At 58.8% G+C, this 26,338-nt stretch overlaps 1 protein-coding gene across 6 annotated transcripts; it reads right to left on the bottom strand.

Moving 5' to 3' along the window:
• Positions 1–1,348: 1,348 nt before the first annotated feature.
• CDK18 (cyclin dependent kinase 18) lies at positions 1,349–25,587 on the bottom strand. Of its 6 annotated transcripts, none has more exons than XR_006731139.1 (17): positions 19,581–19,664; positions 10,760–10,910; positions 10,459–10,601; positions 9,417–9,542; positions 8,526–8,582; positions 7,594–7,708; positions 7,310–7,404; positions 6,945–7,007; positions 6,177–6,300; positions 5,943–6,063; positions 5,072–5,169; positions 4,791–4,896; positions 4,632–4,674; positions 3,927–4,089; positions 3,508–3,585; positions 2,593–2,877; positions 1,349–1,485 (listed from the first exon to the last, which is right to left on the bottom strand). XR_006731139.1 is itself a non-coding variant. In XM_045536532.1 (17 exons), the coding sequence occupies exons 3-17, from the start codon at positions 10,881–10,883 to the stop codon at positions 2,843–2,845; spliced, it is 1,491 nt and encodes a 496-aa protein (XP_045392488.1). In that variant the 5' UTR covers positions 10,884–10,910; positions 20,473–20,600; positions 25,357–25,401; the 3' UTR covers positions 1,349–2,842. The 6 variants fall into 6 exon arrangements, 5 of the variants coding, with proteins under 5 accessions (XP_045392488.1, XP_045392486.1, XP_045392487.1 ...); XM_045536532.1 differs by lacking the exon at positions 19,581–19,664 and adding exons at positions 20,473–20,600; positions 25,357–25,401 and having other exon boundaries at positions 1,349–2,877; XM_045536530.1 differs by lacking the exon at positions 19,581–19,664 and adding an exon at positions 25,357–25,587 and having other exon boundaries at positions 1,349–2,877.
• Positions 25,588–26,338: the final 751 nt, after the last annotated feature.

The following is a 26,338-nucleotide window of genomic DNA, read 5'->3' as shown; positions in this document are numbered from 1 at the left end:
ACAGGAAGGGCGGGAAGAGCCAGGCTCAGGTCCTGCCAGGGTGGGTGCTGATGTGAGTAGCGCCAAGCATGGGAGCAGGTGCCACCCTCACCCTGGAGAGGTCATCAAATATGACTTTTGTCAGCAGCTGCAGGGCTGCTATGAACCACAATGCCCCTGCCAAGTGGCCCGAGGAAGGGGAAGTGCAGTCAGGGCCCTGGGCTTTCCTGACCCATCCCAGGGGCAGACAGACAGCGGAAAGGGGACATGACTTGCTCAGGGGTACCTACCGCCAGGGATTCCAGCGGACAGGATGGGCTCCTGTTTGTGACAGCCACAGGAGAAAGGAAATGATTGCAGGGGTGCCCAGGAAACCGAGGGCTTCAGGACACAGGGCTGTGCTGTGGCTTAGCGTGGTCCCTTGGGAGCCCAGCAGCAGCTCCCACCCAGTGGCTCAGCCCCTTTTCACTCCCAAATCCATCATTTTCCATCAAAAGCCCTTGAGCACCAACTATGTACAAGGCCTGGTGTGAGCCTGTCCAGCTGAGTCCCCCCACCCAGCCTGGCCCGTACCCCAGGCCCTGACAGCTTTCTAGGGCAGAAGCTCCGAGCCCCCGAGGCCTCCACGTGGACCCTGGGAGCCCCTAGATGGCTCCGCAGCAGGGCCACAGCTGCGGCAGCAAGGACAGCTGCCCCCAGGAAGACTCTTCCAGATTGGGAGGGAGCAAGGTTGGGAGCAACCTTGGCTTCCTCTGCTGGACCAGCTACCCCTCGAGTATGCCAGCAAGTCGCAAAGCTCCTGAGGCCAGGCTTGCGACCCCTGGACAGGTAAGGTCAGAGGTGTGGCCTGGGGCTTGGCATTCTCCGAGTGGGCTGGGGAGAACAAACCTGATCACATTCTGAGGACCGTGGGAGCTGTGTGTGACAGGCCCAGGCCCCGGGGAAGCGGCAGTCTGGGCAGCGGCAGGAGGTGGACTCGAGGTCTGAAGCAATTATTGTGGGGCCTGAATTACAGCGAGGTCTGCACCCTGCTGCTGCCGCCCTGGCTTTGGCTGTCCGCCAGGTCAACCCTGCTTGGATCCTCCCCCCTCCCTCCCGAGGAGTCAGGGAGCCATCTGGTGCGGGGAACACAGGGGTCAGTCGCCGCAGCCAGACCCCAGGCCCTGCCCAGGACTCCCTCCGCTCTCCTGGCCATAGGCACCAACTTGGGCCAAGGCCAGGCCACAGACGCGACTCCGGACCTGGGTCTCCTCCGCCCACCCACAACCACCATCGGCGCTGCTCCCCCAGGGGTGACTGATGGCCCCGAACGCAGCAGCCTCCAGAACGCAGCAGCCCAGGCGGCTCCAGAGACACACACAGGCAACTCTCTCGTCACTGTATATATGTACACATGTACAAGCAGGCCCAGCCATGCTCATTAGGCCTGGAGTAGGGCCTCTGGTCTCCATCTTTGGCATCAATCTATCAAAATCAGCTTTTCTGCACGAGACTGCTCGGTCCTTTCTGTACAACATGAATTAAATATATTATCTGTCTTTGTGCTGAGTCACAGGACGTTCACAGTATGGGGTGGGGGAGGAGGGGAGGGCTGGGGAGCCCCAGGCTCTTCAGGGCTACTTCCCAGGCCAAGGAGTGGGCTGGGCCTGGCCTCCCCTTGGCCTTGGCCATTCAAGGTCACTAAGTGTGGAGGAGACCTTGGGAACACAGAGGGGAGCCTTCTTCAGCAGCCTGGCCCCTCAGGCTCCCAGCCCCCAGGAGTGGGGCTCTCAGGAACAAAGCCTGCTGTCCCACCTTCCTCTACCTCCCTGTCCTGACCAATCTCTGGGGAGGCGGGGGCAGGGGGAGGCTGGTACCAGGATCAGGTGAACAGACCCGAGGGCTGGGAAGGAGGGGACAGGGGAGGCTGTGCCTGCCCCAGGGAGCTGAGGTTGGCTTGGTACCAGTGTCACGGTGACCTGCATATCATATCCAGGGCCGTCCTTAGGATCCTGACCCAGGGCTGGCTAATCAGCCACAGGGATGATTAGATAAGCAGGAGCCACTCTCAGGAGGGGTGGACAGGCAGGAGCTGGGTCAGAGCTCCAAGGGCAGTGGGCACTCTACCACCTGCCAATTTAAGGCAACTCCATTCAGACTGGGGACACGGGTGGGGGCTGGCTGAGACACAGCTGGGCGTCCGCAGCACGCCAGCACCGCTCAGCCTGGCTCAAGCCAGAGGGCGCACAGGGCCTCTGGCATGGAGGGGAAGGGAGCAGGCTAGGGCTGATGGAAAGAGGAGGCGGGGCTGCTATTCCTCCTTTGCTCTGGGGACACCTGCCCCTCAGGTGGGGGTGGGCTTTGTCACACAGGTGGGACAGGATTATGGGATCCCAGAGAAAATGCCATATCCCTCCCTGCTCTCAAAGGGGAAGTGTGGGCTCCAAGGGGCCAAAGGGGGAGGGTCTGCCAGACTAGCGAGGCAGGCAGGCCCTGGAGGGAGGCATGGTGGAGCCTGTATCAGGGCACGGCGTCCCGCCTGGTGCCTGGATTTTCCTGCCCATGTGCGTCCCGCGCTGGTGCCTGGGCACTTCAGGGTGGACGAGAGTCCAAGGTCCCTCCCTGCCCCCTCACCTTCTCCCAGGGAAGCAGCTTGTGCCCAGCCCGGTGACGGAGGGGTTGGACTCCAGGTACAGGCCACGGGGAGGCATGTGGGGCGCAGAGAGGAGAAACAGCCGTGGCCAGCAGGGCTGCAGAGCAGTCTTCCGGGCCAGCAGTCAGCTCCGGTGCCTCAGTCCTCTGAGGGCCACACAGGCCCCATCCTACCCAAATTTGTGCTTGTTGTGACCCCTTGTCCCTCAGGCTGCAGCAGGGTGGCCCCCGCTCAGAAGATGCTCTGCCGCCGGCTCTTCCCTCGTCCTGGAGAATGGAGGGGAGGGGGTGGGGCTGCAGGGAGGAGGCTGGGCCAAAGGGTGTCCAAGATCAGCAGGGACAGTTATCCCCCATAGCCACTCTGACAGAGCCAGCAAGGGCATGTGCTCAGGAGCCAGTCAGCCCTGGGGTCAAATTCCATCTCTGCTGCCTACTGGCTGTATGGACCTGTGACTTAACTCCCAGAGCCTTGGTTTCACTGACTGTGAAATGGAGAACATTCACAGTACCAACTGCAAGGGGCGTTTTGAGGATTAAAGGAGATGAAACATGGAAAGCACTTGTTACATCCAAGGCCATGAGCTGTTCTAGGGACAAAGTACCATTCTCCCGGGATGGAGACTGGGTAGAGCTCAGGGTTTGCAGAGAGCATGCATCTTTGCCAGGCCAATGTCAAATGTCCTGTTCTGTCTAGGGTGGGGGTTAAGGAGGGAGGGACTGGAAGAGGCGGCCTGGGCAGGAGAAACTAACCCCTTCCCTGCCTGCCATGGGCCCCCCGAAGGGAAGCCAGTGTCAGGGGGGAGATGGGTGAGGGACCACGGGAGTCCCCACTGGGGAAGAATAGTCTGCCCTGGCTCCTCTAACAAGGGGAGGGAGCCAGGGAGCACAAGTCCCTACCTGGCTGCTGGAAGGCCAAGCTGCGGTAGCCTGGGTCCTTCTGGAGCTGGATCTCCTTCAGGGAGAAGACGGAGGCGGCTGGGGTGAGAGAACAAGGTGGAGAGAGGGCTGTGTGGAGCTGGCCCTGCTCCTGGAGCCTGCTGCCCCCACGCCCACTGCACGCACAGCTGCACAGCTGGGGGGCCTTTCAGGAAGCAGTGGCCCAGGAGGACCTACCTGGGCCTTTCTGGCAGCACCTCATTTCTGCAGAGTCTGCCCCCTTAGTTCTGAGTAAGAACTCAAGGAGGGGAAGCCTTGTGCCCAAGGCTGCTCAGCTGGACCCGGGGTCTCTGGCCTCTTTATTACAGCTGTTCCACCCACACCTGACACTGCCTTTCCTTGGTTCTGGGGTGGCCCTGCCCACCCCTCCAAGCACTCACTGTCTTCAAGCTGATGCACACGCTCTCCCAAAGACCGGAAGTAGGGGTGACTCAGGGCAGCCTCTGCCGACATACGACTCTTGGATTCGTACTGAAAGGCACAAGGTGGGTTGTTGGGCCCTGGCTGGGGCCAGGGATGCCTCTGGACAGCACGACTCCCCTGCTAGGTCAGATGGCCAAGGTGGGAGGGACCTGAGTTTAACAGGTACCAGCCCCCACCTCCAGCCCAACCCCAGGCAGCCTCAGGGTCAATGCTCCCAGGTCTCTACCCACCGGGAAAAACCAGAAATCACTTCCTCTTGGGATGGAAATACAGATGCTAAAGCCACCATGTTAATAACATGAATGTCAGTAATATTAATATATAATGCCAATAACTACCCTTTTTGTGTGAATTTCAAGACAGACACCACAGTAAGTATGTCTCACAATCTCAATTTATCCTCGTGACCATCTTATATAATATGAATTATTAATTCCACCATGGAGCCGAGGACACTGAAGCGTGGAAGAGTAGCTAAGCCAAAGCTGCACAGCGAGCAAGTGGGTCTGAACTGGGGTTTGGGCTCACACCGCTCGGGCTCCCAAGGTTACATAGGGACAGCAGCACTCCTCTCGGGGCTCAGGGGTGCAGAGAGCTCAGGGCAGATGTCTCAGAGACTTGTGGGCATGTGGAAGTTGGGCCCAGGGTGTGAGGATACTCACCAGGAGGAGGCCGGTCAGGAGGCTGATGCCATCAGGATCCAACCTGCAAGAAGGAGGCGCTGACACGGGCTTGGCCAGATTGGGGGCGGGGAGGGAGGCCACCTCCAGCGGGGACAGCGGGGACGGCGGGGACCCCAGCAGGAGCAGGAGCGGGGCTACCTGGGGGCGTGGCTGATGAGCGGCTGCGGGAGGTACCGGGGGAAGTTGTAGGCCCGGAACTCAGAGAGGGCGGTCACGCCGGGCCACGTCTCTTCTGTAGGGGTCCCTGGGAGGCGACAGGGGTGGGGAGGGCGCGGTGAGGGGCCGGGCCCAGGCGACTTGGCGGGGGTACCATATAGGAGGCGGGAGCAGGAGCCGGCCCCGGCCGCAGGGGGCCCGCCCTGCTGAGCACGGAGCTCTGGCGCCCCTGGCGGCGAGCGGGAGGGCGGCAGGACACTGACCGAGGAGGCGGAAGATGAGGTGCAGCTCCTCCTTGACCGTGGAGCCGGGGAACAGGGGCCTCCCCGTGGCCATCTCGTAGTGGATGCAGCCCACGCCCCTGCAGGGAGCAAGGGGCAGCGGCGGCGTCAGGCAGAGGCGGCCGCCCTTCCCGGGCCTGCCCCACCAGGGCACCCGTGACGTCCGCCACAGGTGGCTGGAGGGGTCGTGGCCCTGGGGTGGGAGGCTCCTAGGACCGCCCAGCCCCCACTACAGCCCTTCTCTGGGGGCTTCCCTGGGCTCTAGGAAGACATGGCCTCTCCCCTGTCACTGCGTGCGGTCTGGCTCCGCATAGCCAGCGCCCAGGTGGCAATTCTTTCGGCAGTGTGGTCTCAAACTCTTTCCATGTGTGCCCCACTGGAAGAGAGAAGTACAGAGGTCCATTCTCCTAGGGAACACTGGGGTGTAGACACAGCAGCCCGTCATCAGAAACCTGTGTTTTAGCTTTAAATTTGGGCTGATTTTTTTATTTCACACCAAATCATATACCTGTTAATTTTAACATAAAAATAATGTTTCCCTTCCAAAATTTTCACTCGAACTGATGCTTGGGGAAGATTCATCACATTCACTGTAGGGGCCCCCCTGTCCCCTCTGGGGCTCTGGTACCCACCCTGGGGGTGGCTCCTGGGGTGGATACTTGAGAAACACAGCCGTGGAAGGTCTGACTAAGCTGGAGAAACCCCAGTTTTTAACATGCAGTGCAGCAGGATGCCACGTGGCTTTTAGTCAAAAGAGGTTAGGTGGTTCTTCTCGGAGGCCCTTGGGGACAGCGAAAGAGTGTGGAAGTGTGGACAGGCCCCTTCTCCCCCCATTGGTCCAGTGCTCACTCACCACATGTCAATGGGGGTGGAGTACTCGGTGGATCCCAGCAGCACGTCTGGGGGCCTGTACCACAGGGTCACCACCTCATTAGAGTAGGTCTTTGTGGGCACTGACTTGGCCCGGGCCAGTCCTAGGGACAGATGTGTCACTGAATCGCTGCCACAGGTGCTTTGGGGTTGACCAAGAAGCCCTACCCCACCGCACCCCAACAGCGTCGGACCCCCACTCTAGCCCCGGCCTCACCGAAGTCGGCCAGCTTCAGCTCCCCGCGCTCATTGATGAGCAGGTTCTGGGGTTTCAGGTCCCGGTGCAGGATCTTGCGGCGGTGGCAGTAGGCGAGGCCCCGGAGCAGCTGGAACATGAAAATCTGGGGGACGGGGGAAGAGAATGGTGAAGTGGAGGGTGGCCCTGAGCCTCTGCCCCAAGGCTGGGACATGGAGGGGGGCAGGGACCTGGGGGATCAGCACAAGTCCCTGACTCTCCTGCCCACCCAGCAGCCCCGTCCTGGGCCCCGTCACACCAGGGAGTCCCACCCAGAGGGGAGGACAGCAGGCATGTGGGGGCGTGAGTGTGCAGGAGGCATGGCAGGCGGCAGTGTCAGGAAGCCTGCCTGTGCAGGGTACGTGTGCCTGATTCTTTAACAAACACCGGAAGAGGCCGCCCATCCCGCCGAGCTGGCCCGGAAGCTCCTTTCAATCTGGCAGCTCGTGCTTCCATCTGACCGATGGGGAAACTGATGCTCAGAGTCAGGGAGGGGGTTTATACCAACATCTAGATGGTGGCAGAGAGTGCGTGTGTGTGTGTGTGTGTGTGTGTGTGCCTGCCTGGGGTGAGGTGCTCAGTGCAGGTCCTGGGTTCACTGAATGGCAGTCCCCTTTCCCTCCATCCTACTCTGCAAAGTCTGAGCAGCCCCAGCAGCCGGGTCCTGGTGGCAAGAGTGGGTTTCCATGCTGGGCTTCAGGACAGGGAGCTGCAACAATGGCTGGGGGTCCCTGGTGCCGAGGCCCTCACCTTGACATTGTGCATGCTCATGAGGTTTCCACAGTGGTCCAGGTACTGCTTCAGGTCGCTGTCCTGGAACACAGAGCCTGGCTCAGTCCCACCCTGGCCTGACCCCTGGCTGAGGAGAAGCCCAGACACAGGCTGAGGAGGAAGCCCTGCCCTGGGCAGGGCCCAAGCCCACCAGTGGGATGGGTCCCTGGCTCCGAGCCGCCCCTAAGCCCGAGCTCTTGGCCCATCCTGCATGGGCGCATCTGAGAACCTGATTCTAGAACAGGGCCTGGGCCACCCCCACCCCACCTCTCCCACTCCTCAGCCGCCTACTCTCCTGTCCTCCCACCCCAGCTCTCCCCCAGGGGAGCCCCAGCCCCGCTTACCAGGTACTCAAACACCAGGGTGAGGGACCGGTCGGTATGGATGAGGTCGTGCAGGGTCACGATATTGGCGTGCTTCAGGTTCTTCAGGAGAGACACTGTGGGGAGATGGCCCGCCTGGGTCCGTGGGACCCCACATGTCCCTTGTACCCTTTCTTCAAGGGGTCACCCCCAGGAGTCCCTGTTTCAGCAATGACACTCCACCCCAGGTTCCCACTGGGGCCCAGGCCGATGAGCCCCTCCTCCAGATGCCCCCGGGGGGAGTGTGGGACCCCAGGACGCTGTACCCTCTCGGATGGCAGTGCAGGGCGCCCCCTCCTCATGCTCCAGCCGGATCTCCTTCAGGGCCACGAGGTTCTCGGTCAGTTTGCTGCGCCCTTTGAAGACTGTGGCGTAGGTGCCCTGGGATGAAGAGCCCGATTGGCGCGGGGCACATTCAGGTCCTGCTGTCCTCTGTCCAGTGCCTCCCTTGTGTGCCTCAGTGTGGGCTGTGACTTGGGCCTGAGTGCCCTTCCTCCCTTCACTGAAACGCTGTGTTTCCCCAAAGCCCACTGCTCTCCTTGGGAAGTGAGAACGAACTGCTCCCTCCCTCTCCCCAGCACGCTGGGCGCCCCTCTGTCATAGCACCAGTCTCCTTCTTCCTTATGCTGTGCTATGTTTACGCATAGGTCTACCCTTTCAGCTCCTCCAGGGAGTTTCCTCTGTAAACCTTCACCCACCCCAGGCCTCTAACACAAAGCCAGACACAGTGACGATGCAAGTATCTTGGTGACACAGCACCTACTACAACACGTGCCAGGCATGTCTACGTGCTGTACATAAGCGTATTCTAGTAACCTATTCAATCCGCACAACAACCCAATGAGGGAGAACAATCACTATCTTCGTTTGACTAAAGAAGAAACTGAGGCACAGAGAAAGGTCGTGTAATTCGCCGAAGGTCACGGAGCTAGTAAAGGGTGGAGCTGGGATTTAAACCCAGGCAGGAAGTACTCGTAGGAAAAAAGACTGGATTCTGCCCCGGGCCCAGGGGCTGCACTACCCTCACGCGCTCGCCCAGCGTCGGGGTCTACTCAGCACCCGCCAAGGCCGGGCAAGACCATGCGCCTCTCTCTGTGGGACAGAGGCCAGGAGGGGCAGACTGGGGAGGGTCCAGAGGCCCTGCGCCTCCTGGGAACCATCCTGCATGGCTGCCCTCCCACCAAGCCCAGCCTCTTACCTCCCCCAGTTTGTCCAGTTTCACGTATGTCTCCAGTTTCCCAAAGCCGATATCCGACTGAGAGGGAGAGACGTGGGGTGCCGTGAGCTTGGAGGCCCACCAGCCCACAGACACGACTCTCCCCCTCCAGCCTCAGGGGGGAGGGGAATGAGACCCCCACCCTGAAAAGGGGTCCTTCCTCCTCTCCTTTCCCCTTTATCCCTGCGGCAAAGGAAGGAGCTCCTGGGCATGTGAGCTGCTTCCTCCCACAGCAGCCAACGTGTGCAGCTCAGAGCTGTGGCACCCGGGACTGCTGCACACCTTGGTTCTACCCTGTGAGTAGGACAATTACTATCTTTGTTTGACAAAGAAGCTGTCGTTGGTCTTACTCAGACTGCTAGCTCCTCCAGGGCAGGCGCTGTGTCTTTGTCTCCATTGTACCTCGAGGGTCCAGTTCAGAACCCACCTCCCTGCAGTCTGTCTCATGAGCACACTTCTTCTCCCTCAGGTGTACCCAATCCTTAAAAAGACAGATTCCTGGACCCCACCCAGAGAGGCTGATTCTGTAGGTGTCTGGAGTGGGACCCAGAGTCTCTTTTGTAAGATGCTCCCAAGCAACTCTGACAGGTAGCGAGGACTGGAAAGCACATGCCAGCTGGTTTATTGACCTTAACCGGGTGGAGACCAAGACTTAGCTCAGCTCCAGCCCAGGTGGGACCCATCTAGGGAATGGAAGTTGATCTAGGAGGAGCTATTTGAATTCACTGAGGCCACCAGGTGGCGCCAGAGGCCCGGGAATCCTCCCGGAAAGCCCTGCACGCCTCAGCTGGGACAGGCAAAGCCAGGACGGATTTGTCCAAGCTGGGAAGGGGGCGTCCCACCCTCACGACCTCTGACCCTCTTGGGACTCACCAGGGAGGCGCGGCGGGACATGCGGCTGAGTGGCTTGGGGAAGTCTGGGCTCTCCAGCTGTAGTTTCTGCAAGAATTCCTGGGGCAGGCGGATATCCATGGGCAGAGAGAGCCTCTTGCTGATGTCCTGGGGTGACCGGGATGAGATGGGGACACCATTGTTGGCTCCAGGGTAGCTAGGGCTGTGGGGCCCTCACCTCTCACTCTGGACCTAGCTTTCCCTGTAGAACAACCCCAGCAGGGCCAAACCACAGGCTGCACTTCAAGGTTGTGCTCAGAGACATACACATGCACACCTGGAGTGGCTGTGTGACCTTAGGAGGTTCCTTCCCCTCTCTGGGCCACAGTGTCTCCATCTGTGCAACATAAATCTCATGCCCTTACAGACACTGTGATTCTATAAGCGTATTTTTAATATACTTGGGCACATGTACATGGATCATAAAGATTACAGTCAAGCTGTCTAGCCTTTGCTATGTTCTAGGAATGTTCTAAGCACTTGGCATAAACTAACTCATTTAATCCTCACAATGACTGTTTTACTTTTTTATTTATATTTTATTTTATTTGAGACAGAGTCTCGCTCTGTTGCCTGGGCTAGAGAGCTGTGGTGTCAGCCTAACTCACAACAGCCTCAAACTCCTGGGCTCAAGCGATCCTCCTGCCTCAGCATCCCAAGGAGCTGGGACTATAGGTGTGCAACACCACACCTGTCTAATTTTTTCTATTTTTAGTTGTCCGGCTAATTTTTTCTATTTTTAGTAGAGACTGTGTCTCACTCTTGCTGAGGCTGGTCTCTAACTCCTGACCTCAAGTGATCCTCCCGCCTTGGTCTCCCAGAGGGCTAGGATTGCAGGCGTGAGTCACCAAGCACAGCCTCAATGACTATTTTAAAGACAAAGAGACGGTGGTCCACAGAGGTTGAGTAACTTGCTCAAAGGCACAGAGCTGGAGTCTGAACCCATGAAGTCTGGCCCCAAGGCGACTGCCCTCCTGTGCACACACCCTGGATGCGTCCTGCCACCCTCTCTGGAGCCCCTCACCTCCATGGAGAAGCGACGCTGGTTCTGCCGTCGCCGGTACTGCATGCCAGGGGACGGCTGCCCGGGCTCCTCCCCGCTGTCTGTGGGGGAGAAGGTGCCGGGCTCCGGCGGGGGGTCTCTGCCAAGAGGACCGAGCTGCAGGTCTGAGAGGGACAGGCATCAGCTGCCCTCCCTGCCACTCTGCCCCAAGGGAGAGGCAGGCAGCCCACTCCCCCACTCATCCCCTCCCCTAAGGCCAGTGGGGAAGGGGCCTGGGGGATGTCGGGGTGGGAGAGGCCTGGGGCAGGCCCGGACCCCTCACCCTCGTTCCTCCGGTTGTGGAGCTGGTTGAACTGCTCTGTGAATTCAGCCAGGGACTCCTCAATGGTCTCGGTGCGGGGCACTGACAGGGAGAAACGGCGCTTGAAGTTCTTCATCTTGTTCATGATCGTCAGGGAGCAGGTGGCTGGGTCCTGGGACGGGCGGGAGGTGTGACAACAGCAGGTGAGAAGAACAAGGCCACAGGTCCCAGTGTGTACCCACTGGGAATTCAGCTCGTCTCCCATCAAGCTCTGTGGCCCTACATGCCACCTGGGGCCAGGGTTGTGTCTCCTCCAGAGTTCAAGCCCCCTGAGGGTAGGTCCTGCCCCTCTTCTGCCCATGGACTCTCAGCACTGAGCCACCCCCAAATCCCCTTCCCTGGGGAGATGGTCCCAATGTGCAACAACTAGTCCCGCAAAGTACTGACCATAATGGTGGGTACAATGTACAAAGAGGATCCTGGAGCCCCCCCCCCATATTAACTCTTTAGCTACTGGAGGTCTAGAGAGTTCTGGGAGAAGGGCTGGGGTGGCAGGGTGGGGGTGGAGGACCAGAACCGGGTGGTCCTCGGACAAGCAGCCCTTTACCAACTTGTGTGCGAGAGCTTGATGTGTCACCAGCCAGTAAGCCTTACTGATCCAGGCCCATTACACCCTTGGGACACAGTCTGGTCCCACTCCCATTTCACCCTGATACTGACACCCGGAGGTCCCCTTTCTGGCTTGGCCTGGGTCCCCAGAAGGCAGGAAAAGAGAAAAACGATGAGAGAGGGGAAGTGTGCATAGGAACTAGCCTAGCCCCATCTCCTCTCCAGCTGAAATGTGGGAGGTCAGGAGCAGTGGAAGTTTCTCAGGGTAAACACGGAAGTTTGCCAGAAAGAGACGGGCCCAGGGAAGGGGGGCCTGAGCCCCGCCAGCCCCTCCCATGCACGAGCCCTCCAAGCAAACAGGCAGGGTGTCCTCTGCCCGAGAACACCAAAGGGAGGGCAGAGCTGCTCTGCTCACCGCAGGGCCCCTTCCCCAGATAGAAAAGGTTTTCTCCACCAGCAACTCAGCTCCTCTTCCTTCTGAATGAGAGGACACCCTGCTGGCCACCCCCCCGCCCCGGGAAACACGTGCAACTGCTTCTTCCCACAGACCCTGCCTTCTCCCTCCTGCCCTGAAAACCCACAGTGGGTCCTGCCCTCCCTCCACGCCCCTCCAGGGTTTCCATAGGAGCTCTGTGCAGCCGCCCCCCATCCTGCTCTGCCTACGCTGCCCTTGGCTGCAGCGGGGGCCAGGACCAAGAGGCCTCTCAGGGGCCCCCACCCACACCCACCAAGAAGGCACCAGGGCCAGCCCAGTGATGGGAAGGGAGCACCCTACACCCCCTCCCAGCCGTTACCCACGCACCAGGCACAGCCCACTCCTGGAAGATGCTCTCAGCCCTGCCACTGGCCAGCACCTCGTTGCCAAGGTAACCAGGCCCCTCCTGAGTCCTCCCAGTTTAAGGGATTATGGGCCAGTAACATGTTTGCTTTACTAAATGATCACCTCCTTCTGTCCTTAGCCAGCCTGGAAAGGGTCATCTCCCCAGCTCTGCACGCTCCAAGCTACCCCAAATGCAGCTCGGCTGTGGCCCTCCCCAGCTCCCAAGCCCAGAGACTGGGTGTGCCCAGGCCCTCCTTCATCCGGCTGGCATGTGTCAGAGTAGAGGCCTCAGTCTGCACTGCCAGCCGGGCCCATCTCTGTCAGTGGGCCCTGAAGTCTCACTGAGTTCAGCTCAACAAACAAGAATTGAGCACCTACTATGTGCCAGCGTTGTGCTAGGCACTGGGGCTACAGAGGCAAGTGTGGTCCCTGTTCTCAAGGAAGTCAGGGGCTGGGGACGCCTGCTTTGATGAGCAGGTAGCTGAGAGCACTTCTTCCAGCCTCCCTGGCATAGCCCACCGGCCTTGGTCTTTCCTGATTCTCTGTCCCCAAACTCATCCCCACCAGCCAACCTCAGCCACTCCTTCGTGGCTGGTCTCACCCTCAGATTCTGTCACCAAGGCTCTGAGGATGATGCCTGGGAAAACTCAGTTTTAAAAAGCACAATGATCGGCACCTGGAGCCATGATTGGAGGCATCAGAGGTCCAGGTAAGGGATGTTTGTCCGCCCAGGTTTCCAGATGGCCCTGCTGTGCTGGTGTGGGGAGCTGGGGAGGGGGCTTCGCTTCTCCTGAGTGAAGCAGGAGACCCCCTTCAGGAGAGGACACGGCTCTGCCCTGGAAACAGGAAGAGACTCATCTGCTCGGCACAAACTGCTACCCCAGGGCCTGGTCCTGGTTACCCTAGTGGGGGTCAGGGGAGGCAGGCACTGGGCTCCCTGGGGTTTGAGCTCTGCAGGAGGGACCAGCCACACCCCTTTCTAAAAACAGGGCTTCCCCATAAAACTGTCCTGCAGTCTGGGATTTATGGGATGGCATGTTGGGTTCCTGGCTCAGGAATCTATCAGTAGCTGCCATAAATCTCACACCCTTGCTCTTGCTTGTGCGGGAGGGGGAGGGAGCTCATTAAAAGCCTTCTGGGAGGGAGGCCCCCAATTTCTGCAAGACAAAGGAGAACCAGCCCGAGTGACACCTGCTCTCTCCATGGTTCCATTAGGAGCAAAGACCACCAGCTTGTGCCTGGGGTGGGGTGGCCGGTGGGACAGGGAGCCAGAGAGAGGGTAAAACTAGGGGAGCAGACTTGAGCAACCATGTGGGGCCAAGTGATGCAGAGGGACGGGGACCAGCTGTTGTCCGCCCGCAGGAGAAGAGACCCAGAGGAAGTGGCTGTCACTGCAGCAGGAGGTTTGGAGGTCAGATGTAGGGATGGACTTCCTGATGGTGACAGAGGGGCGGGCGGCGGGGGTGGTAACCACGGCAGAGAGTGGATGCCTCTCTCTGCTGGGGACAATCGGGGCATTGAACCCAGCAGGGTCTTGGGTGTGACAGGGCAGACTGGGCAGTGAATAGTCTGTTGTTCCCTAGGTCAAGACACAAGATGCCTCTGTCACTTTTCCCTTGGGAGAGTCAGCTCCTCAGATATGGGGTAGAGGGGGAAGGGAGACAGGAAAGAGGCCTGTCACCTTGGTGCTGTCTGCCCCTCACCCCCAACCATGGACAGAAGGGCTCAGTGTGACCCAGCCTGAGGCCAGCCGAGGGCCGGGCACAGTGCAGCCTTTGTCCCCAGGCCAGGGAGCCATCTGGGGCTGTCCCCGTGCAACTGGTGCCAGGGGAAGAGGGCAGTGGGCACGCAGGGATGCTGGCCTGGCAGGGGTCGGGCGGGGGAGGTTGAAGGAGCAGAGTTCCCCTGTGGAGCTCCAGGGGTGGGCAGGTGGACCCCGGCCTGCCTTCCCTCCTGCCTCCCCTCCTGCCTCCCTGCCCACGTAGGCCAGAGAGGCCATCAGCCTGCCTCCTGTCACTTCCTCCTGGGCACACACCAGCCAGCCCAGAACTTCCTCCTGGTGCCAGAGAAGCGGGTGCCACAGGAGGAGGAAGGAGGAGCCAGGCCGGGAGGAAACCCGGCACTTGCCAGGGGCTGCTGGGCTCCCAGCGAGAAAGGGCAGGCGCTTCCGGAGCCTCCGCTCCATCCCTTGCTCAGTGAGGACGCTGAGGCTCCGAGAGGGGAACTGACTGCTCAGAATCACACAGCCGTTTCCTGGTTGTTGCCAAGTGCACAAACTGTGCCCACATCGCTCCCTTCTTCTCCTAACCGGAGCCCTCCCCAGCCCTGCCCGCTCCGTGGCCTGGGCTCTACGTGCTTTCTCCTCCAGGGGCCCCCACTCCCACCCTGAACTACAGTAAAAGTTGACAAACTCAGGTTCAAACTCCGATGCTCCACCAGCCGGCTGTGTGACTGCAGTCAAGGTGTATAATCCCTCTCAGGCTGGGCTCTAATTCATTCAACGATTACTGAACACGGGCTACCTACCAGGCACCGTTGCCGGCCCTGACGATCCACAGGTGAGTGAAACAGATGTTAACTCCTGCCCTCTGACAGTGGCAACCACAATGATGGCGAGCAGGGAGGGGGACGGTGTGAGGGGGCTGCGTGGCAAGTTTCAATGGGGCAGCCAGGAAAGGCCAGAGCAGCACAGTCAGGGAGCCCCCGTGCAGAATGCGGGAAGCAGGGCAGTGAGAGTGCAGCAGGTGCAGAGGTCCTGGGGCAGAAGTGCGTCTGCTATGATCTAGGAAGGGCAGCTGGCCCGAGAGGAGGCCAGAGGGGATCATGGAGCACCTGCGTTGGTCCTCGTGGTGCACAGGAGGGTTTGAGCAGATGAGTGACATGATCCCACTGAGATTTTAATAGGCTGCCGTGTTGAGAACAGACTGTGAGGAGGTTGGCAGAGCATCGAGGGGACCTGGGAAGTAGCCTCTACCTCCCAGGAGTTCTGACTGCAGACTGGGGCGGAGGGCAGGAGGGGCAGCTTCACTTCCTAACCTCCAGGGGCCAGGCTTGGAGACTCCTCTCCGCAAACCCCTTCAAGACGCCCCTGTGCCTCCCTCTTGCACAAAGCCCCAGTCCCCCAGCCTGCACCAAGGCCCTTCAAGATCTGGGGCCCCTTCCTGGCTGGCTGCACCTCTCCCGACCCCCCGCCACACTGGCTCTGTTCCAGGCAAGCCCCTCACATGCTGTTCAGGTCTCTTGGGTCTACAGAAGCTTCCCCGCCAGGTGCCCCGCCTCTGATGGGCACCACTTTGCACCTGTCTGCCTCCCCGGGAGCACTTTGGTTCCTATGCCTGGGGCTGGTGGCATCCAGCAGGCACCTGCTTTGCAAGCACATGGGGAGCACCTACCATGTTCCAGGCCCGTGTTAAATGCCTCCCCAAGTCTCTTTTTGTTTTGTTTTCTCTTCTGTTTGATCTTGGTCTCTGCAGGCCCAAGGGAAGGGGTCGAGAGATATAACTTGCAAGTGCCCACTTTCTGAAGCCCAGAGGGTGTGACCTTCAGTCCCAAGGACTGCCTGCCAGCCAGGGCTGACACCCTCTGCCTCCCACTCCCTGCCCCCAGCTGGGTCCCTCAGCCACTCTGGGCCTTGGGTGAGTTTCAGAGAACTAGAGGCCATGGATGAGCAAGTCTGCAGACGTCATCAGCTGGGACCTCGGAGACACTCCCTCCCCCCAGGGAGAACTGTGCCTGCAGGTGGCTCGCAGATACCATCGCTGCCTTCACCCTCTAACTGACCCCGTTCTGCACAGCTGGAGGCTTTGGAGCCCCCGACAAACCTCAGGGGAGGCCAGTCACCCCTGGGCTGCCTGGAGCCCTCCTCACTGACCTCACCCTGCCCCAGCCTGGATGGGAGAGGCTGTGGGCTTGGAACCCTCAGGGTGGCCAGAGCTGAGGAAGATAGCCAGGCCTGCAGTCACCCTGCCAACGAACAGACGCTCCGAACAGTGACGGAGCTTGGAGAAGATTCCCACAGCCTCTGTTGGGAATGCAGGAAGTAGGCGGGGAAGGCCTTCCGGGAGCGAGCTGGGTAAACCTGCAGGAAGCCTGGTCAGGGGGCAGTGTCTGGGGCTCAGGGTCACCCCTGCTGTGGACAAGTGCATCATTGTCCCCTGCAGTGTCTCACTCTGACCAGAGACGTCCTACAGTGAGGGCCACATGCTGTCAGCCCTGCTCTCCAAAATTCCCTACCGTTTGGTATCCGGAAGAAACCCCATCTGCTAGCACTGTGACCTGGAAAGACACCCCATGCCTCAGTTTCCCTGCTGCTAAGTGGGAACGATACTTAACCTCCAATCCAGCTGCCACCAGGCTGCTAGACTCAACTTTCTCAGCTGCTTTCTGATGATGTCACTCTCCTGTTTAAAATCCCTCAAAGCTAACACTGCCCTTAGGAAAAAGTCTGAGCTCCAGGGCCGGGCAGACCGGGACTCTCGTGTTTGGGTCCCTGACTTTTTCTTGAGTGTCAGCTCTCGCCCTCCCCAGAGGGTCTGGTTTCATCGAACGTACTTGGCATTCCCAGAGCAAACCACATGCACACCCCACGGCTTCGCACACGCCATTCATCTGGCCCGGGATGCCCTTCCTCACTTTTTCCCTGGGTAAAACCACTCCCAAACTCAACTCAAGTGTCACTTCCCCTGAGAAGCTATGCATGAATGACCACACCTCCTTCTTCTAGGTAAAATTAGACGCTTCCTCCTTGTCATTTCCATAGCAGCCTCATAACGAGACTGTGATGTCCTTCAGGACAAGAACGGGGTGTTAACATTTTTGTTTCCCTGGGGCCTTACACAGTGTAAGGAACCCGCTAGGTACTCAGTGTCTGTGGAATGAATGAACTTGAGCCACTGTATCATAATGACTTATTTGAGCCTCTTTCCTCTAAAGATAAATAAACATTAGACCCCTCAAGGACAAAGACCGTATCTTAGTCACCTTTAAGCTCTGGGACTGCGGTCCCCAAGCCCCAGGCCGCAGACAGGTACCAGTCAGTGGGCTGTTAGGAGCCAGGCTGCACAGCAGCAGGGGAGCGGCAGGCGAGAAAGCTCAGCTTCACCTGCATTTACAGATGTTCCATCACTCCATCACCGCCTGAGCTCCGCCTCCCGTCACATCAGTCACTGTCTCCCATCAGCCCCGGCAGGGACCGTCTAGTTGCAGGAAAACAAGCTCAAGGCTCCCCCTGATTCTGCATTATGGTGAGTTGTATAATTATTTCATCATATATTACAATGTAATAGAAATAAAGTGCATGATAAATGTAATGCCCTTGAATCATCCTGAAACCATCCCCTACCCCACCCCCCGGCCATGGAAAAAACTGTCTTCCATGAAACCGGTCCCTGGTGCCAGAAAGGTTGGAGACCTCTGCTGTATCTAGGACACACTGTCATGTGCAATAAATGCTGGTGCCCTTCCTGCCACTTCCAGGCGGACCAGGCCCGTGTTTCTAGGTGTATCCTCTCCTCCCTGGGCCGGCTCCAGTCTCGTTAGGGCTTGCGCGCCGCTGGGCCTGGCCCTGCCCTGGGCACACCGGAGCAAGCCTGGGCTGTCCAGTCCCCAGCCCTAGACACCCTGGGCGTCTTTCCCCCTCAGTTCTCTTGGGTCTCAGAGAGAACTGGAATGCAGGGAAGCGGGCTGGGGACTGGGGGAAGCCAGACAAGTGCCACTCATCACCAAGGCTTAATTTGGGCATGACTGTGACCTCTTCTCGGATGCCTTCCACGTGCCCCTCAAGTCTCCTCCAGCCTGAAACTCCGCCATCCCCAGCCAGGTGAGGGCCGCTGCTCTACGCTCCCCGCACTGTAATTGTTCACTTGTCTGTTTCCCTGGTTTGCCCGTGAGCTTGTTAAGGGCAAGGGCCGGGTCTGACTCATTGTCACACCCCCAGAGCCTGACACAGAGTGCACCTGGGATGACCAGCGAAGAATCCATGAGAGCTGGGCTCAAGGCCTCAGCTGAAACTCAACCCTCCTCCCCGGCCAGCTCACGGCCTGACATCAGTGGGGGTGGGGACCTGGGGCGGTGGGGGCAGCTTCCGGCCCAGCAGCAGCTCCCCAAGTGAGGTCTGCGGAGGTCTCTGGGCTACATGAGAAAAACCCTAAGGAGAGGGTTTTCATGTGTTGAGCTGGGGCCTCCAGGGCTTGTGGGGAAGGGGTTAGCGGGGACCTGGGTCTGTCCTCCTGGGCTCACTCAGAGTGGATTCCCAGGGCCCCACAGGGCAGGGGCACTACCAGGCTCAGACTCTGGCCTCGACCCCTGCAGACGGCCCCTGCTGACCACTCACTGCCTCGCTTCTCGCCCCTCTGTGTGGCCCCGCGTCAGCCCACTGACGTCCACACTGCTGCTCGCCGGCCTCCTGAGGATCAAGGAATAGAGGTCAGATAGCATCTTCTGGTGTTTTCTTTCTGACCTTTTTGGGGACCTGCTAAAGCTGGTCTGCAATCTTTGGGGAGGCTCTGGATTTCCAAGTGATAAGAAGGGACAAGGTGCCCCGATATCAGCTCTGCTCCTAGGAGTTCAGAACATCCCAGAGGCAGGAGCAAGGGGCCAGGGCAGGCCTGGCCTCCATCCCCCACCTCCTCCTGCCTCCAGACAAGGCCGCCTGACCCTCCCAGCCAGAGGACAGCCTCTCCCCTCCTGTCAGCAGCCCCCTTTAAAGAACCTCAACGGAGGTCCTCCTTCTACCTTGCCCAGCATTCTCAAGATCCCACAGTCTGGAACTTTTCCCTAGTTCTTCCTTAAATTCCAAAGGAAACAGACTCCCATCTGTCCCCTCTGTTTGCTTTAGGACAGACGCTGATGCCCACCATCTTTTACCCAACACAGCTGAGCATTAAGACCATTAAGTTCCCCCAGGCTTTAGCCCTCCCTCGGCCAGATATCAGACGCCAGCTTTCCTGGTGGCCTGTCATGGGATTTTTATTCACATCTCTGGTTTTCTCTCCATGCCCAACTTTAGCAGCAGAACTGCAGGGGCCTTTAAGGCCTGGCATCCCTGGGGACATCTCAGTCTCATGAGTGGGGGTGGGGGGAGGATTTCCCAGCATCTCTGAACCATATTCCTATTTATACTCCATCCCCCCGTCTGGCCCGCACCACCCCATGCCCGTGTTCTGACAGGAACCCCTGGCCAATCCTCTCCAGCCTTCCTCATTCCCATCGGAGTGACTGCTCCAAAAGAGCAGCTTCGTCTTCTCTCCAACAGCGATCCCCCGACTCCTCTGACCAGCCCCCGGCCTCTGGCCATTGGATTGCGCCTCCTCTCCCTCTGCATGCGACACATGGGCTCCCTCCCGCCAGGCTGGGCTCAGGAAGCTCATGAGGAGGTGCTGGTGTCTTCCAGTCACTCACTCATTTGACAGGCACCTGCTCAGCACCAGGCACCATCCCAGGCTCTGTGCCTCAGACTCTGCCCCCTCAGCCTCCATGACAACTTGGCCTCCTGGGTCTCCTTCTCCCTCCCGGGTCCGGTGGACTCATTTCTTCTACCTGTCCCCTGAATGACAACACTCCCGGAGTTCCCTCTCTGGCCGCTCGCTCTTCCCCTCTCTGCATGCTTCCTGGGTGACCTCATCCCCTCACGTGGCAGAAACCACCAGCACATGCTGATGACTCCCAGATCTACAGCTCTGGCCCCACCAAGCCTCTGTGCCTCAGATGCACAGCTCCGACTGCCTGCCGGGCACCTCTGCCTGCACGTTCCCCAGTGGTTCAGTTTTGAGATTTTTTTAATTTTTTTTAAGAGACAAGGTCGTCTCACTCTGTTGCCCAGGCTAGAGTGCAGTGGTGCAATCATAGCTCCCTGCAACCTCAAAATCCTGGGCTTAAGTGATCCTCCTGGCTCAGCCTCCCGAGTAGCTGGGACTACAGGTGTGCCACCATGCCCGGCTAATTTTTTTTTTTTTTATAGAAACGAGAATCTCACTATGTTGCCCAGCCTGGTCTGAAACTCCTGGCCTCAAGTGATCCTTCCACCTTGGCCTCCTGAAGTGTTAGAATTATAGGCATGAGTCACCATGCCCAGCTGAGATGTGTTTTTAAGTGAAGACAGTAGATGCACACAATCTGTAAAAGCCGTGTGTGTACAAGATATACATACATATCGCATACATACACATATAAACACAAGTGCATCGTAGGTAATCCAGAAGGCAGTAAGTGAAAATGTTAACAGTAATTACCCCTAGGTGGTAAAATTATGGGTAGTTTTAATGCTTATCTGCATCTTCTATTTCCATAATGAACATTTATTACTTACGTAATAAGAAAACAGCAACACTTCTTTTTAAATGAAAAGAGAGTACTTTTAAATTGAGATTCCAGAATGGCTTGGTGCAAAGCCTCAGAGAACTGTGATTATCTTGAGCCAGGGTCAGCAAACCTTTTCTGTAAGAGGCAAGACAGCCGATGTTTCAGGCTTTGCAGGCCATAGTTTCTGTTGCAACTATCTAACTCTGCCCTTGTGGTACACAGGTACCCACAGACAGAGGTACACAAATGAGTCTGGCCGTGTTCCAGTAAAACTTTACTAAGGACACTAAAATTTGAATTTTTATATAATTTTTAAGTGTTAAAAAATATTATTTTCTTCTTTTGACTTTTCTCTAACCACTTAAAAAATGTAAAAACCATCCTTAGCTCATGGGCCATAGAAAAACAGGCAGGGTTTGGCCAAGAGCTGTGGCTCGCCAACCCTTCGCCTAGGGCATCCAGTACCTATGTGGCATTTGAATCCAGCATCTGTGTCTTTGGGAGGTACTTTTTTTCCCTCCTACCTGAGAGAGGTGAGGCCTTCTAGTGTCTCCTTGCCCACTAGGTACCCAGGCCTGAGCTGGGGGAAGCCCCTGGCTCTGATGTTTGGAAGGACAGAAGGCTGAGTCCCTCCTGGGGCCTGAGCGCAGCCCACCTTGTTGGCAGGACTGGCAAAAGTTGGAGCCACAAACCAGCAGTCCTGGAGGGGGCTTTAGAAATCCCTAGGTCTGTGCTCTCATTTTTCAGGAAAAGAAGGCAAAACTCAGAAAGGAGAGTGACTTGCCCCAGTCCACTCAGGGTGACAGGGCAGAGCTGAGACCACCCTGTGGGCTTGTGACTCTGAGCTCAATGCCCTTTCTGCTCCCCCTGAAGCAGACTTAAGTATTGGGGAAGGGACTTCAAGGCATGTCCAGAGGCGGCACTCCCTCCACCGGGCACCACAGCCAGGGAAATCCACAGCCCACACATGGGGGAAGGAGCCATGTCAGGTTTGGCATCAGCACAGAACATGGCATCCAGCCCGGCCATGGCAGCGGATGGTGCCAGCTGGGCTCCATGCCAGGGTCAGGGAGGGGCTCTGTGACCCCTTTCCTGGCCTCTTCCCATGCTCCTGGCAGAGTTGGTCTGGGGACCCAGCACGGCTTCAGTCATGAGTGACACCCTCCAACACAACACCTCCCACCTGCCAGGACACAGAAAGGCCAGCCACGTCCCCTCCTGGGCCTGGGCACCCCTGCAAGGGACACAGAAGAGAAGAAGGCTTGATTCCTGTGGGGACTCCCAGGCAGAAAACGGAAGGCTTCTTTAGGGAAACAAGGTGTGAGAGCAGAAATCGTTCTAGAGTTTTGTCAGAATTTCCCTGGAGGGTGATGCAATGGAGAGGCCGTTCAGCGTGAGAGAAGGCAGAAACATTTGAAGAATAGAGTTCCCGTCGCAATTTGGGGCCAGAGCCCTGACATCTGCAGGCATCTGACTTCAGGAAAAAACATCCAGTGGAGGCCAAAGGTGCCGAGAACTGCCAAAGGTAGCCCATGAGTGCCGTCTGCCCCTGCCTTCAACGATGATACCAGGTGGGGCAAAAAGCTGTCATGGACATTATCTCACTGGAGTCCCCACAGCCACAGGAGGTGTTATCCTCTCATTTTATAAATGAGGAAACTGAAACTCGGGGGAGCAAATGACTTAACCTAAGGCAACCGGTTATTGAGCGGCAGATGCAGGATTTGAACTCACCCCAAAGTCCATAAAGGGCCTCCAGCCATGGCGGACGAGAGATGTACACTCAACGTATAGATCACGTGTGACCGTGTCAGCCGGCCGTTACTGGGTGGTCTTGCCTGCCCCAACCCTCCATTTCTAGGGGCGCACAGGGCGGGGCCATCACCAAGAGTTCCAGGGGAGCAGCTGTCCCCATGGGCCCTTCAGAAGTTCTGGCCAGCGTCTCTCAGGGCAGGGTGTCCTGTCTCACCTGGGTCACTCATGCTGCCTGGAAGCTTCCAGACTCCTTTTAGTTCAAAATCAAACCTCACACTTGCCTCCCTACCCCCCTCCTCTGCAGACGGAGCTGTGGAGATTTCAGGAGCAGATGGGCTCTCCTTCCGACAGCAGGTCTGGCTGAGACGCGCCCACGGCTTTTCCTCTTCCAGACCTGGCGCGGCACCGCTGGCCAGCTCCCGCCAGGCCCAGCCACCAGCTCCGGGATCCTGGGTCCCAGATCTTCCTCCTGAGCTGCTGTGAGCCCAGCCTGAGAGCTGGGTTCTGCATGTGCGTGTGTGCGTGTGTGTGTGCGTGTGTGTGTGTGTGCGTGCACGCGCGTGTGCAGCTGTGGGGGCCAGGATGAAATTAACCCCGGTCTGTTCCCACCCCCTGGAGATAGAAAAGTGTGCACTCAGCAGCGAATGCCTGGAGGGCAAAGGCAAAGGGTCCAGGGTCAGGAAGAGAGGGGTTATGAAGGGACACAGGGCCAAGGAAAAGGAATGCGACTTATTCCCAAAGGGGGAAAATTAATCAGGTAGGCCTGGCTACAGGCCAGCCACTCCCTTGTGGGCAACAGAGCAGAACCTGGGCTGCATTAAGTACCAGGGGAGGGTCGTCTTGCCCCAGGGAAGGAAGGCTCTGCCAGAGGCCCCTCAGGGCAGGAGGCTGTTCCTTCTCCAGCTCCCAGCGTCCACCTCACTCCTACCCTGGAAACTAGAGGGTAAAGCCCCACAGCACAGACTCCTGGCCCCTCCTGGAAGGTTTTCATCCATCAAACCCCCTCCCCTCCACCTCCTGCCCCGGCCACCACCACCACTCCCCTGCACAGTCCCCTTATCCCAACTTGGAAGAGAAGAAAAGATTCTAAGGCCCTGGCCTGATGGGGTTAGGAAACCCCACCTTGGTCTCTACCCCAAAGCCAGCCATGGTGCAATCCCTAGGAAATTCCCTCTCCAAACCACCACCACCAACCACTACAGCCACCAGTTATTCAGTCTCTGTTACACACCAGGCCCTGCGCATTATTTCATTTAATTCGCACAACAACCCTCCCTATTATGATCCCCATTTTACAGATGAGGAAACTGAGGCCAGGAGAAGTTCAGGACTTTGCTGGGGCGAGGGGACTCACATGGCTAGTATATGTTGGAGCTAGATTCCAACAAGGCCCTAGGTTTGCCCTCCCCTGTAGGTCCTGAGCTCAGTTAGGCAAGGAAAGAAGAAATCAGAGAGGTAGAGGGAGGTGCTGGACAAAAGTCCCAGAGTGACCCCAGAAAGGAGAAGGCTGGTTGGGGTAGGAGCTGGGAAGAGCCAAGCCAGGATCTGCCCTACAGCGTGGGCCTGGTCCCCTGGGCACTGGAAGGCCCAAGTAGGCAGAGGACAGAGTCTGGGTCTGTAGGGGAAACAAATGCAGCCAGAAAGGCAGCTACCTCTCCTAGGAACCTAACGATCAGGTACACTCCCAGGTTGCCAGGGTGGGGGGAGGTCAGCCTCACAGGCTCATCAGCTGCACAGGAGGTGGCTGGGACAGGGTAACCTGAGACAGTAGCTTTGCTGTGGCAAGGTGACCCTCTCACGAGAGCACCTTCAGGATGCAAACCCAAACCTGGAGCCAGCATTGCCTTGCATTCCCTGGACCCAAAGCACCCAAGCACGGTTTTCCCAGGCTCCTCTGGAGGCCAGGCCAGATAAGGGACCTTGGAGGATGTGCCAGTCGGCCAGCCATTCCAGGTATCCTCGAGGATTCTGCTCCCTCGGGCCAGTGTCCAGAAATGAGCTGCATGCCCATGCCCGCGTGGGGAATGCCACACGGACATGCTGAATCTCACAGGGTGCTGACAGAGGGGCAAGCTGGTGGTGTCGGTGAGTCACAGGGCCCAGGCCACAGTTGGGGAACTGCAAAGGGCTGGGGGTGGGGGAACGAGGGGCACAGCAAGAGCCAGAGCTGCGGATGTTCTAGGGAGCTGCCCTTCTACTCCCACGGCCTCAACTCTCCAGCCCTTCTGCCAGGAATGGGCCCAGAGAAGGCAGAGGGGAGGCTGGTGCCTAGGACGGTGTCGATCCTGCAGGATGGAAAATCCCTCACTGTCTGGCTGCTCAACTCCCACTCAGCACAAGGTCTGCAGACAGCTCCAGGGAACCCCCCTCCCGCCGGCCCCCAACAGGGAAAAAACAGAGGCCTCCGGCCCATACCCGCTTTCGGATTTCAGATTCCTAATTGTCTCCCCCAATAACACCGGAATCCTCAGGGCACATCTCCTTAGCCCAACCGGCCTCCCACCCTCCCTTCCCACCGCTGCGTTAACCCTTTGTCCCTGCTGATGAGGGGTGGGGCCACTGCCCCTTCGGTCTTCCGGGGTGGGCAGAGAGAAGGGACAGCATTCCCCAGAGCCCCCAACACACCCCCGGCGCCGAGACCCGCAGGGCAGGGCTTCGCGGGTCCCTCCACGTTCTCCCCAGGGCTCTGGCCTCCACCCCCCAGCCTGCCGCTCTGGAAAGTTCACCGGAGCCCAGAAAGCTCAAGGCGGCGATCCGGCCCCACACTGTCGGTTCCTCTCGCCCCCGGGACTCCTGACCCTTGCCCTTCCCATAAATTAGGGCGCCTGGAAAGCGCCTGGCTCGTGTCTGGGTGGAACAGTTTGCCTGGCGGGGCCCAGACGGGCGCCCGGGGGCCAAAGTGAGTCCCAGATGGAGACTCCCTGGGGGCGGGGTGGGAGCCCTGGGAATGCAAAATAGCCCCCCCCCCAGCACCTGGAACTTAGGAGAGGCCTTTCCAGGGCATCCTCCACCCCCCAACACACGTACAGTACGCGCCTCGCGATCGCCGATCTCCCCTCGTCGCTCCGGTATTTCCCTCCAACCTCTCGCCCCAGGGCAAACGCAGAACTGCGCCTTTAAGAGCCGCTCCGCTTACCTTTGCTCCGTTCGCGCGGCGCCGCGGTGCCCCCTCCGGCGACCTCCCCCTTCCCGCCCGGCGCCGCCCGCGGGCTCGCCGCGCGCGTCCCGGGGGCCGCGGGGCGCCCGCTCCCGCCCGGACGGCCGGCCTGCCGCGGGGTCCCCGCCGGCTCCGGGAAGGTGAGCGGCTCCCCACAGGGGCTGCAACCTGAGCTGGCCGAGGAGGAGGAGGAGGAGGAGGAGGTGGCAGAGGTGGAGGAGGGAGGTGGGAGGAGGAGGAGGAGGGAGGAAGAGGAGGAGGAGGTGGAAGAAGGGGAGGGGAAGGGAGGGAGTGGAGGAAGGTGGGGAAGAGAGAGGAGGAGGAGGAGGAGGAGGAAGGGAAAAGCCCGGCCCCCGCCGGAGTTTTTCACATGGACAAGTTGACTCCGCCCCCGCCCCTGCCGCCCTGCCCACAGCCGCTGCCAATCCCCAGGGCTCCCTCTGCCCGGTGCCCACCCCTTTCTCCCACTCTGGGAACCGGGGTCCAAGAGCCTCTTCCTGTTTTGTTTCTAGGGCTGGCCTGAGAGCCTCGACTAGGGAATGAGGCCCTCTGGACCGGATGACCCCAGGACAGGGCCCAGGGCACCGCGCGGGATTCTGCTGTCTCTAGAGGCTGCTCTCCTGCCTTCTGAGCCTGGGCCTTGCACCCGGCACCCTGGGAGCTGATGTGCGTGCAACAGGTTCTGCGGGTCATTTGCTCGACAGCAGTAGGCCCTGGGCTCTCCCTCCACCCTCTCCAGTGGGGCTTCACTCACCTTTCCGGACACATTCCCACCTGGTCAGGGCAGGACCCAGTGAAGGCTTTGCTACCAGCCATCGTCTCACTCCTCTCCCTGAAGGATAATTCTGTCTGTCCTTTTGGACTTAAACCCCACAGGACAACTGAGAATCATCCAAGAACAGCCAGGGCTAGTTCAGCTGTCATTTTGCAGAAGTGGGGACTGAGGTCCAGAAAGGAGACT

This window comes from Lemur catta, chromosome 23, assembly GCF_020740605.2.
Source record: "Lemur catta isolate mLemCat1 chromosome 23, mLemCat1.pri, whole genome shotgun sequence".
Taxonomy (NCBI): Eukaryota; Metazoa; Chordata; class Mammalia; order Primates; family Lemuridae; genus Lemur; species Lemur catta.
Note: the sequence above shows the minus strand (reverse complement) of the source record. Positions and strands in the feature narration are given on the sequence as shown.

Excerpts from the sequence above, each read along its gene's own strand:
- CDK18 (XM_045536529.1), bottom strand. The coding sequence starts at position 19,601 with ATGGTGCCTGGTGCTGAGCAG. Across the intron at positions 9,543-10,458 it reads AGCGTCGCTTCTCCATGGAG|GACATCAGCAAGAGGCTCTC; the intron begins GTGAGGGGCTCC and ends CGGTCACCCCAG. Across the intron at positions 4,897-5,071 it reads CCTCATCTTCCGCCTCCTCG|GGACCCCTACAGAAGAGACG; the intron begins GTCAGTGTCCTG and ends GTCGCCTCCCAG.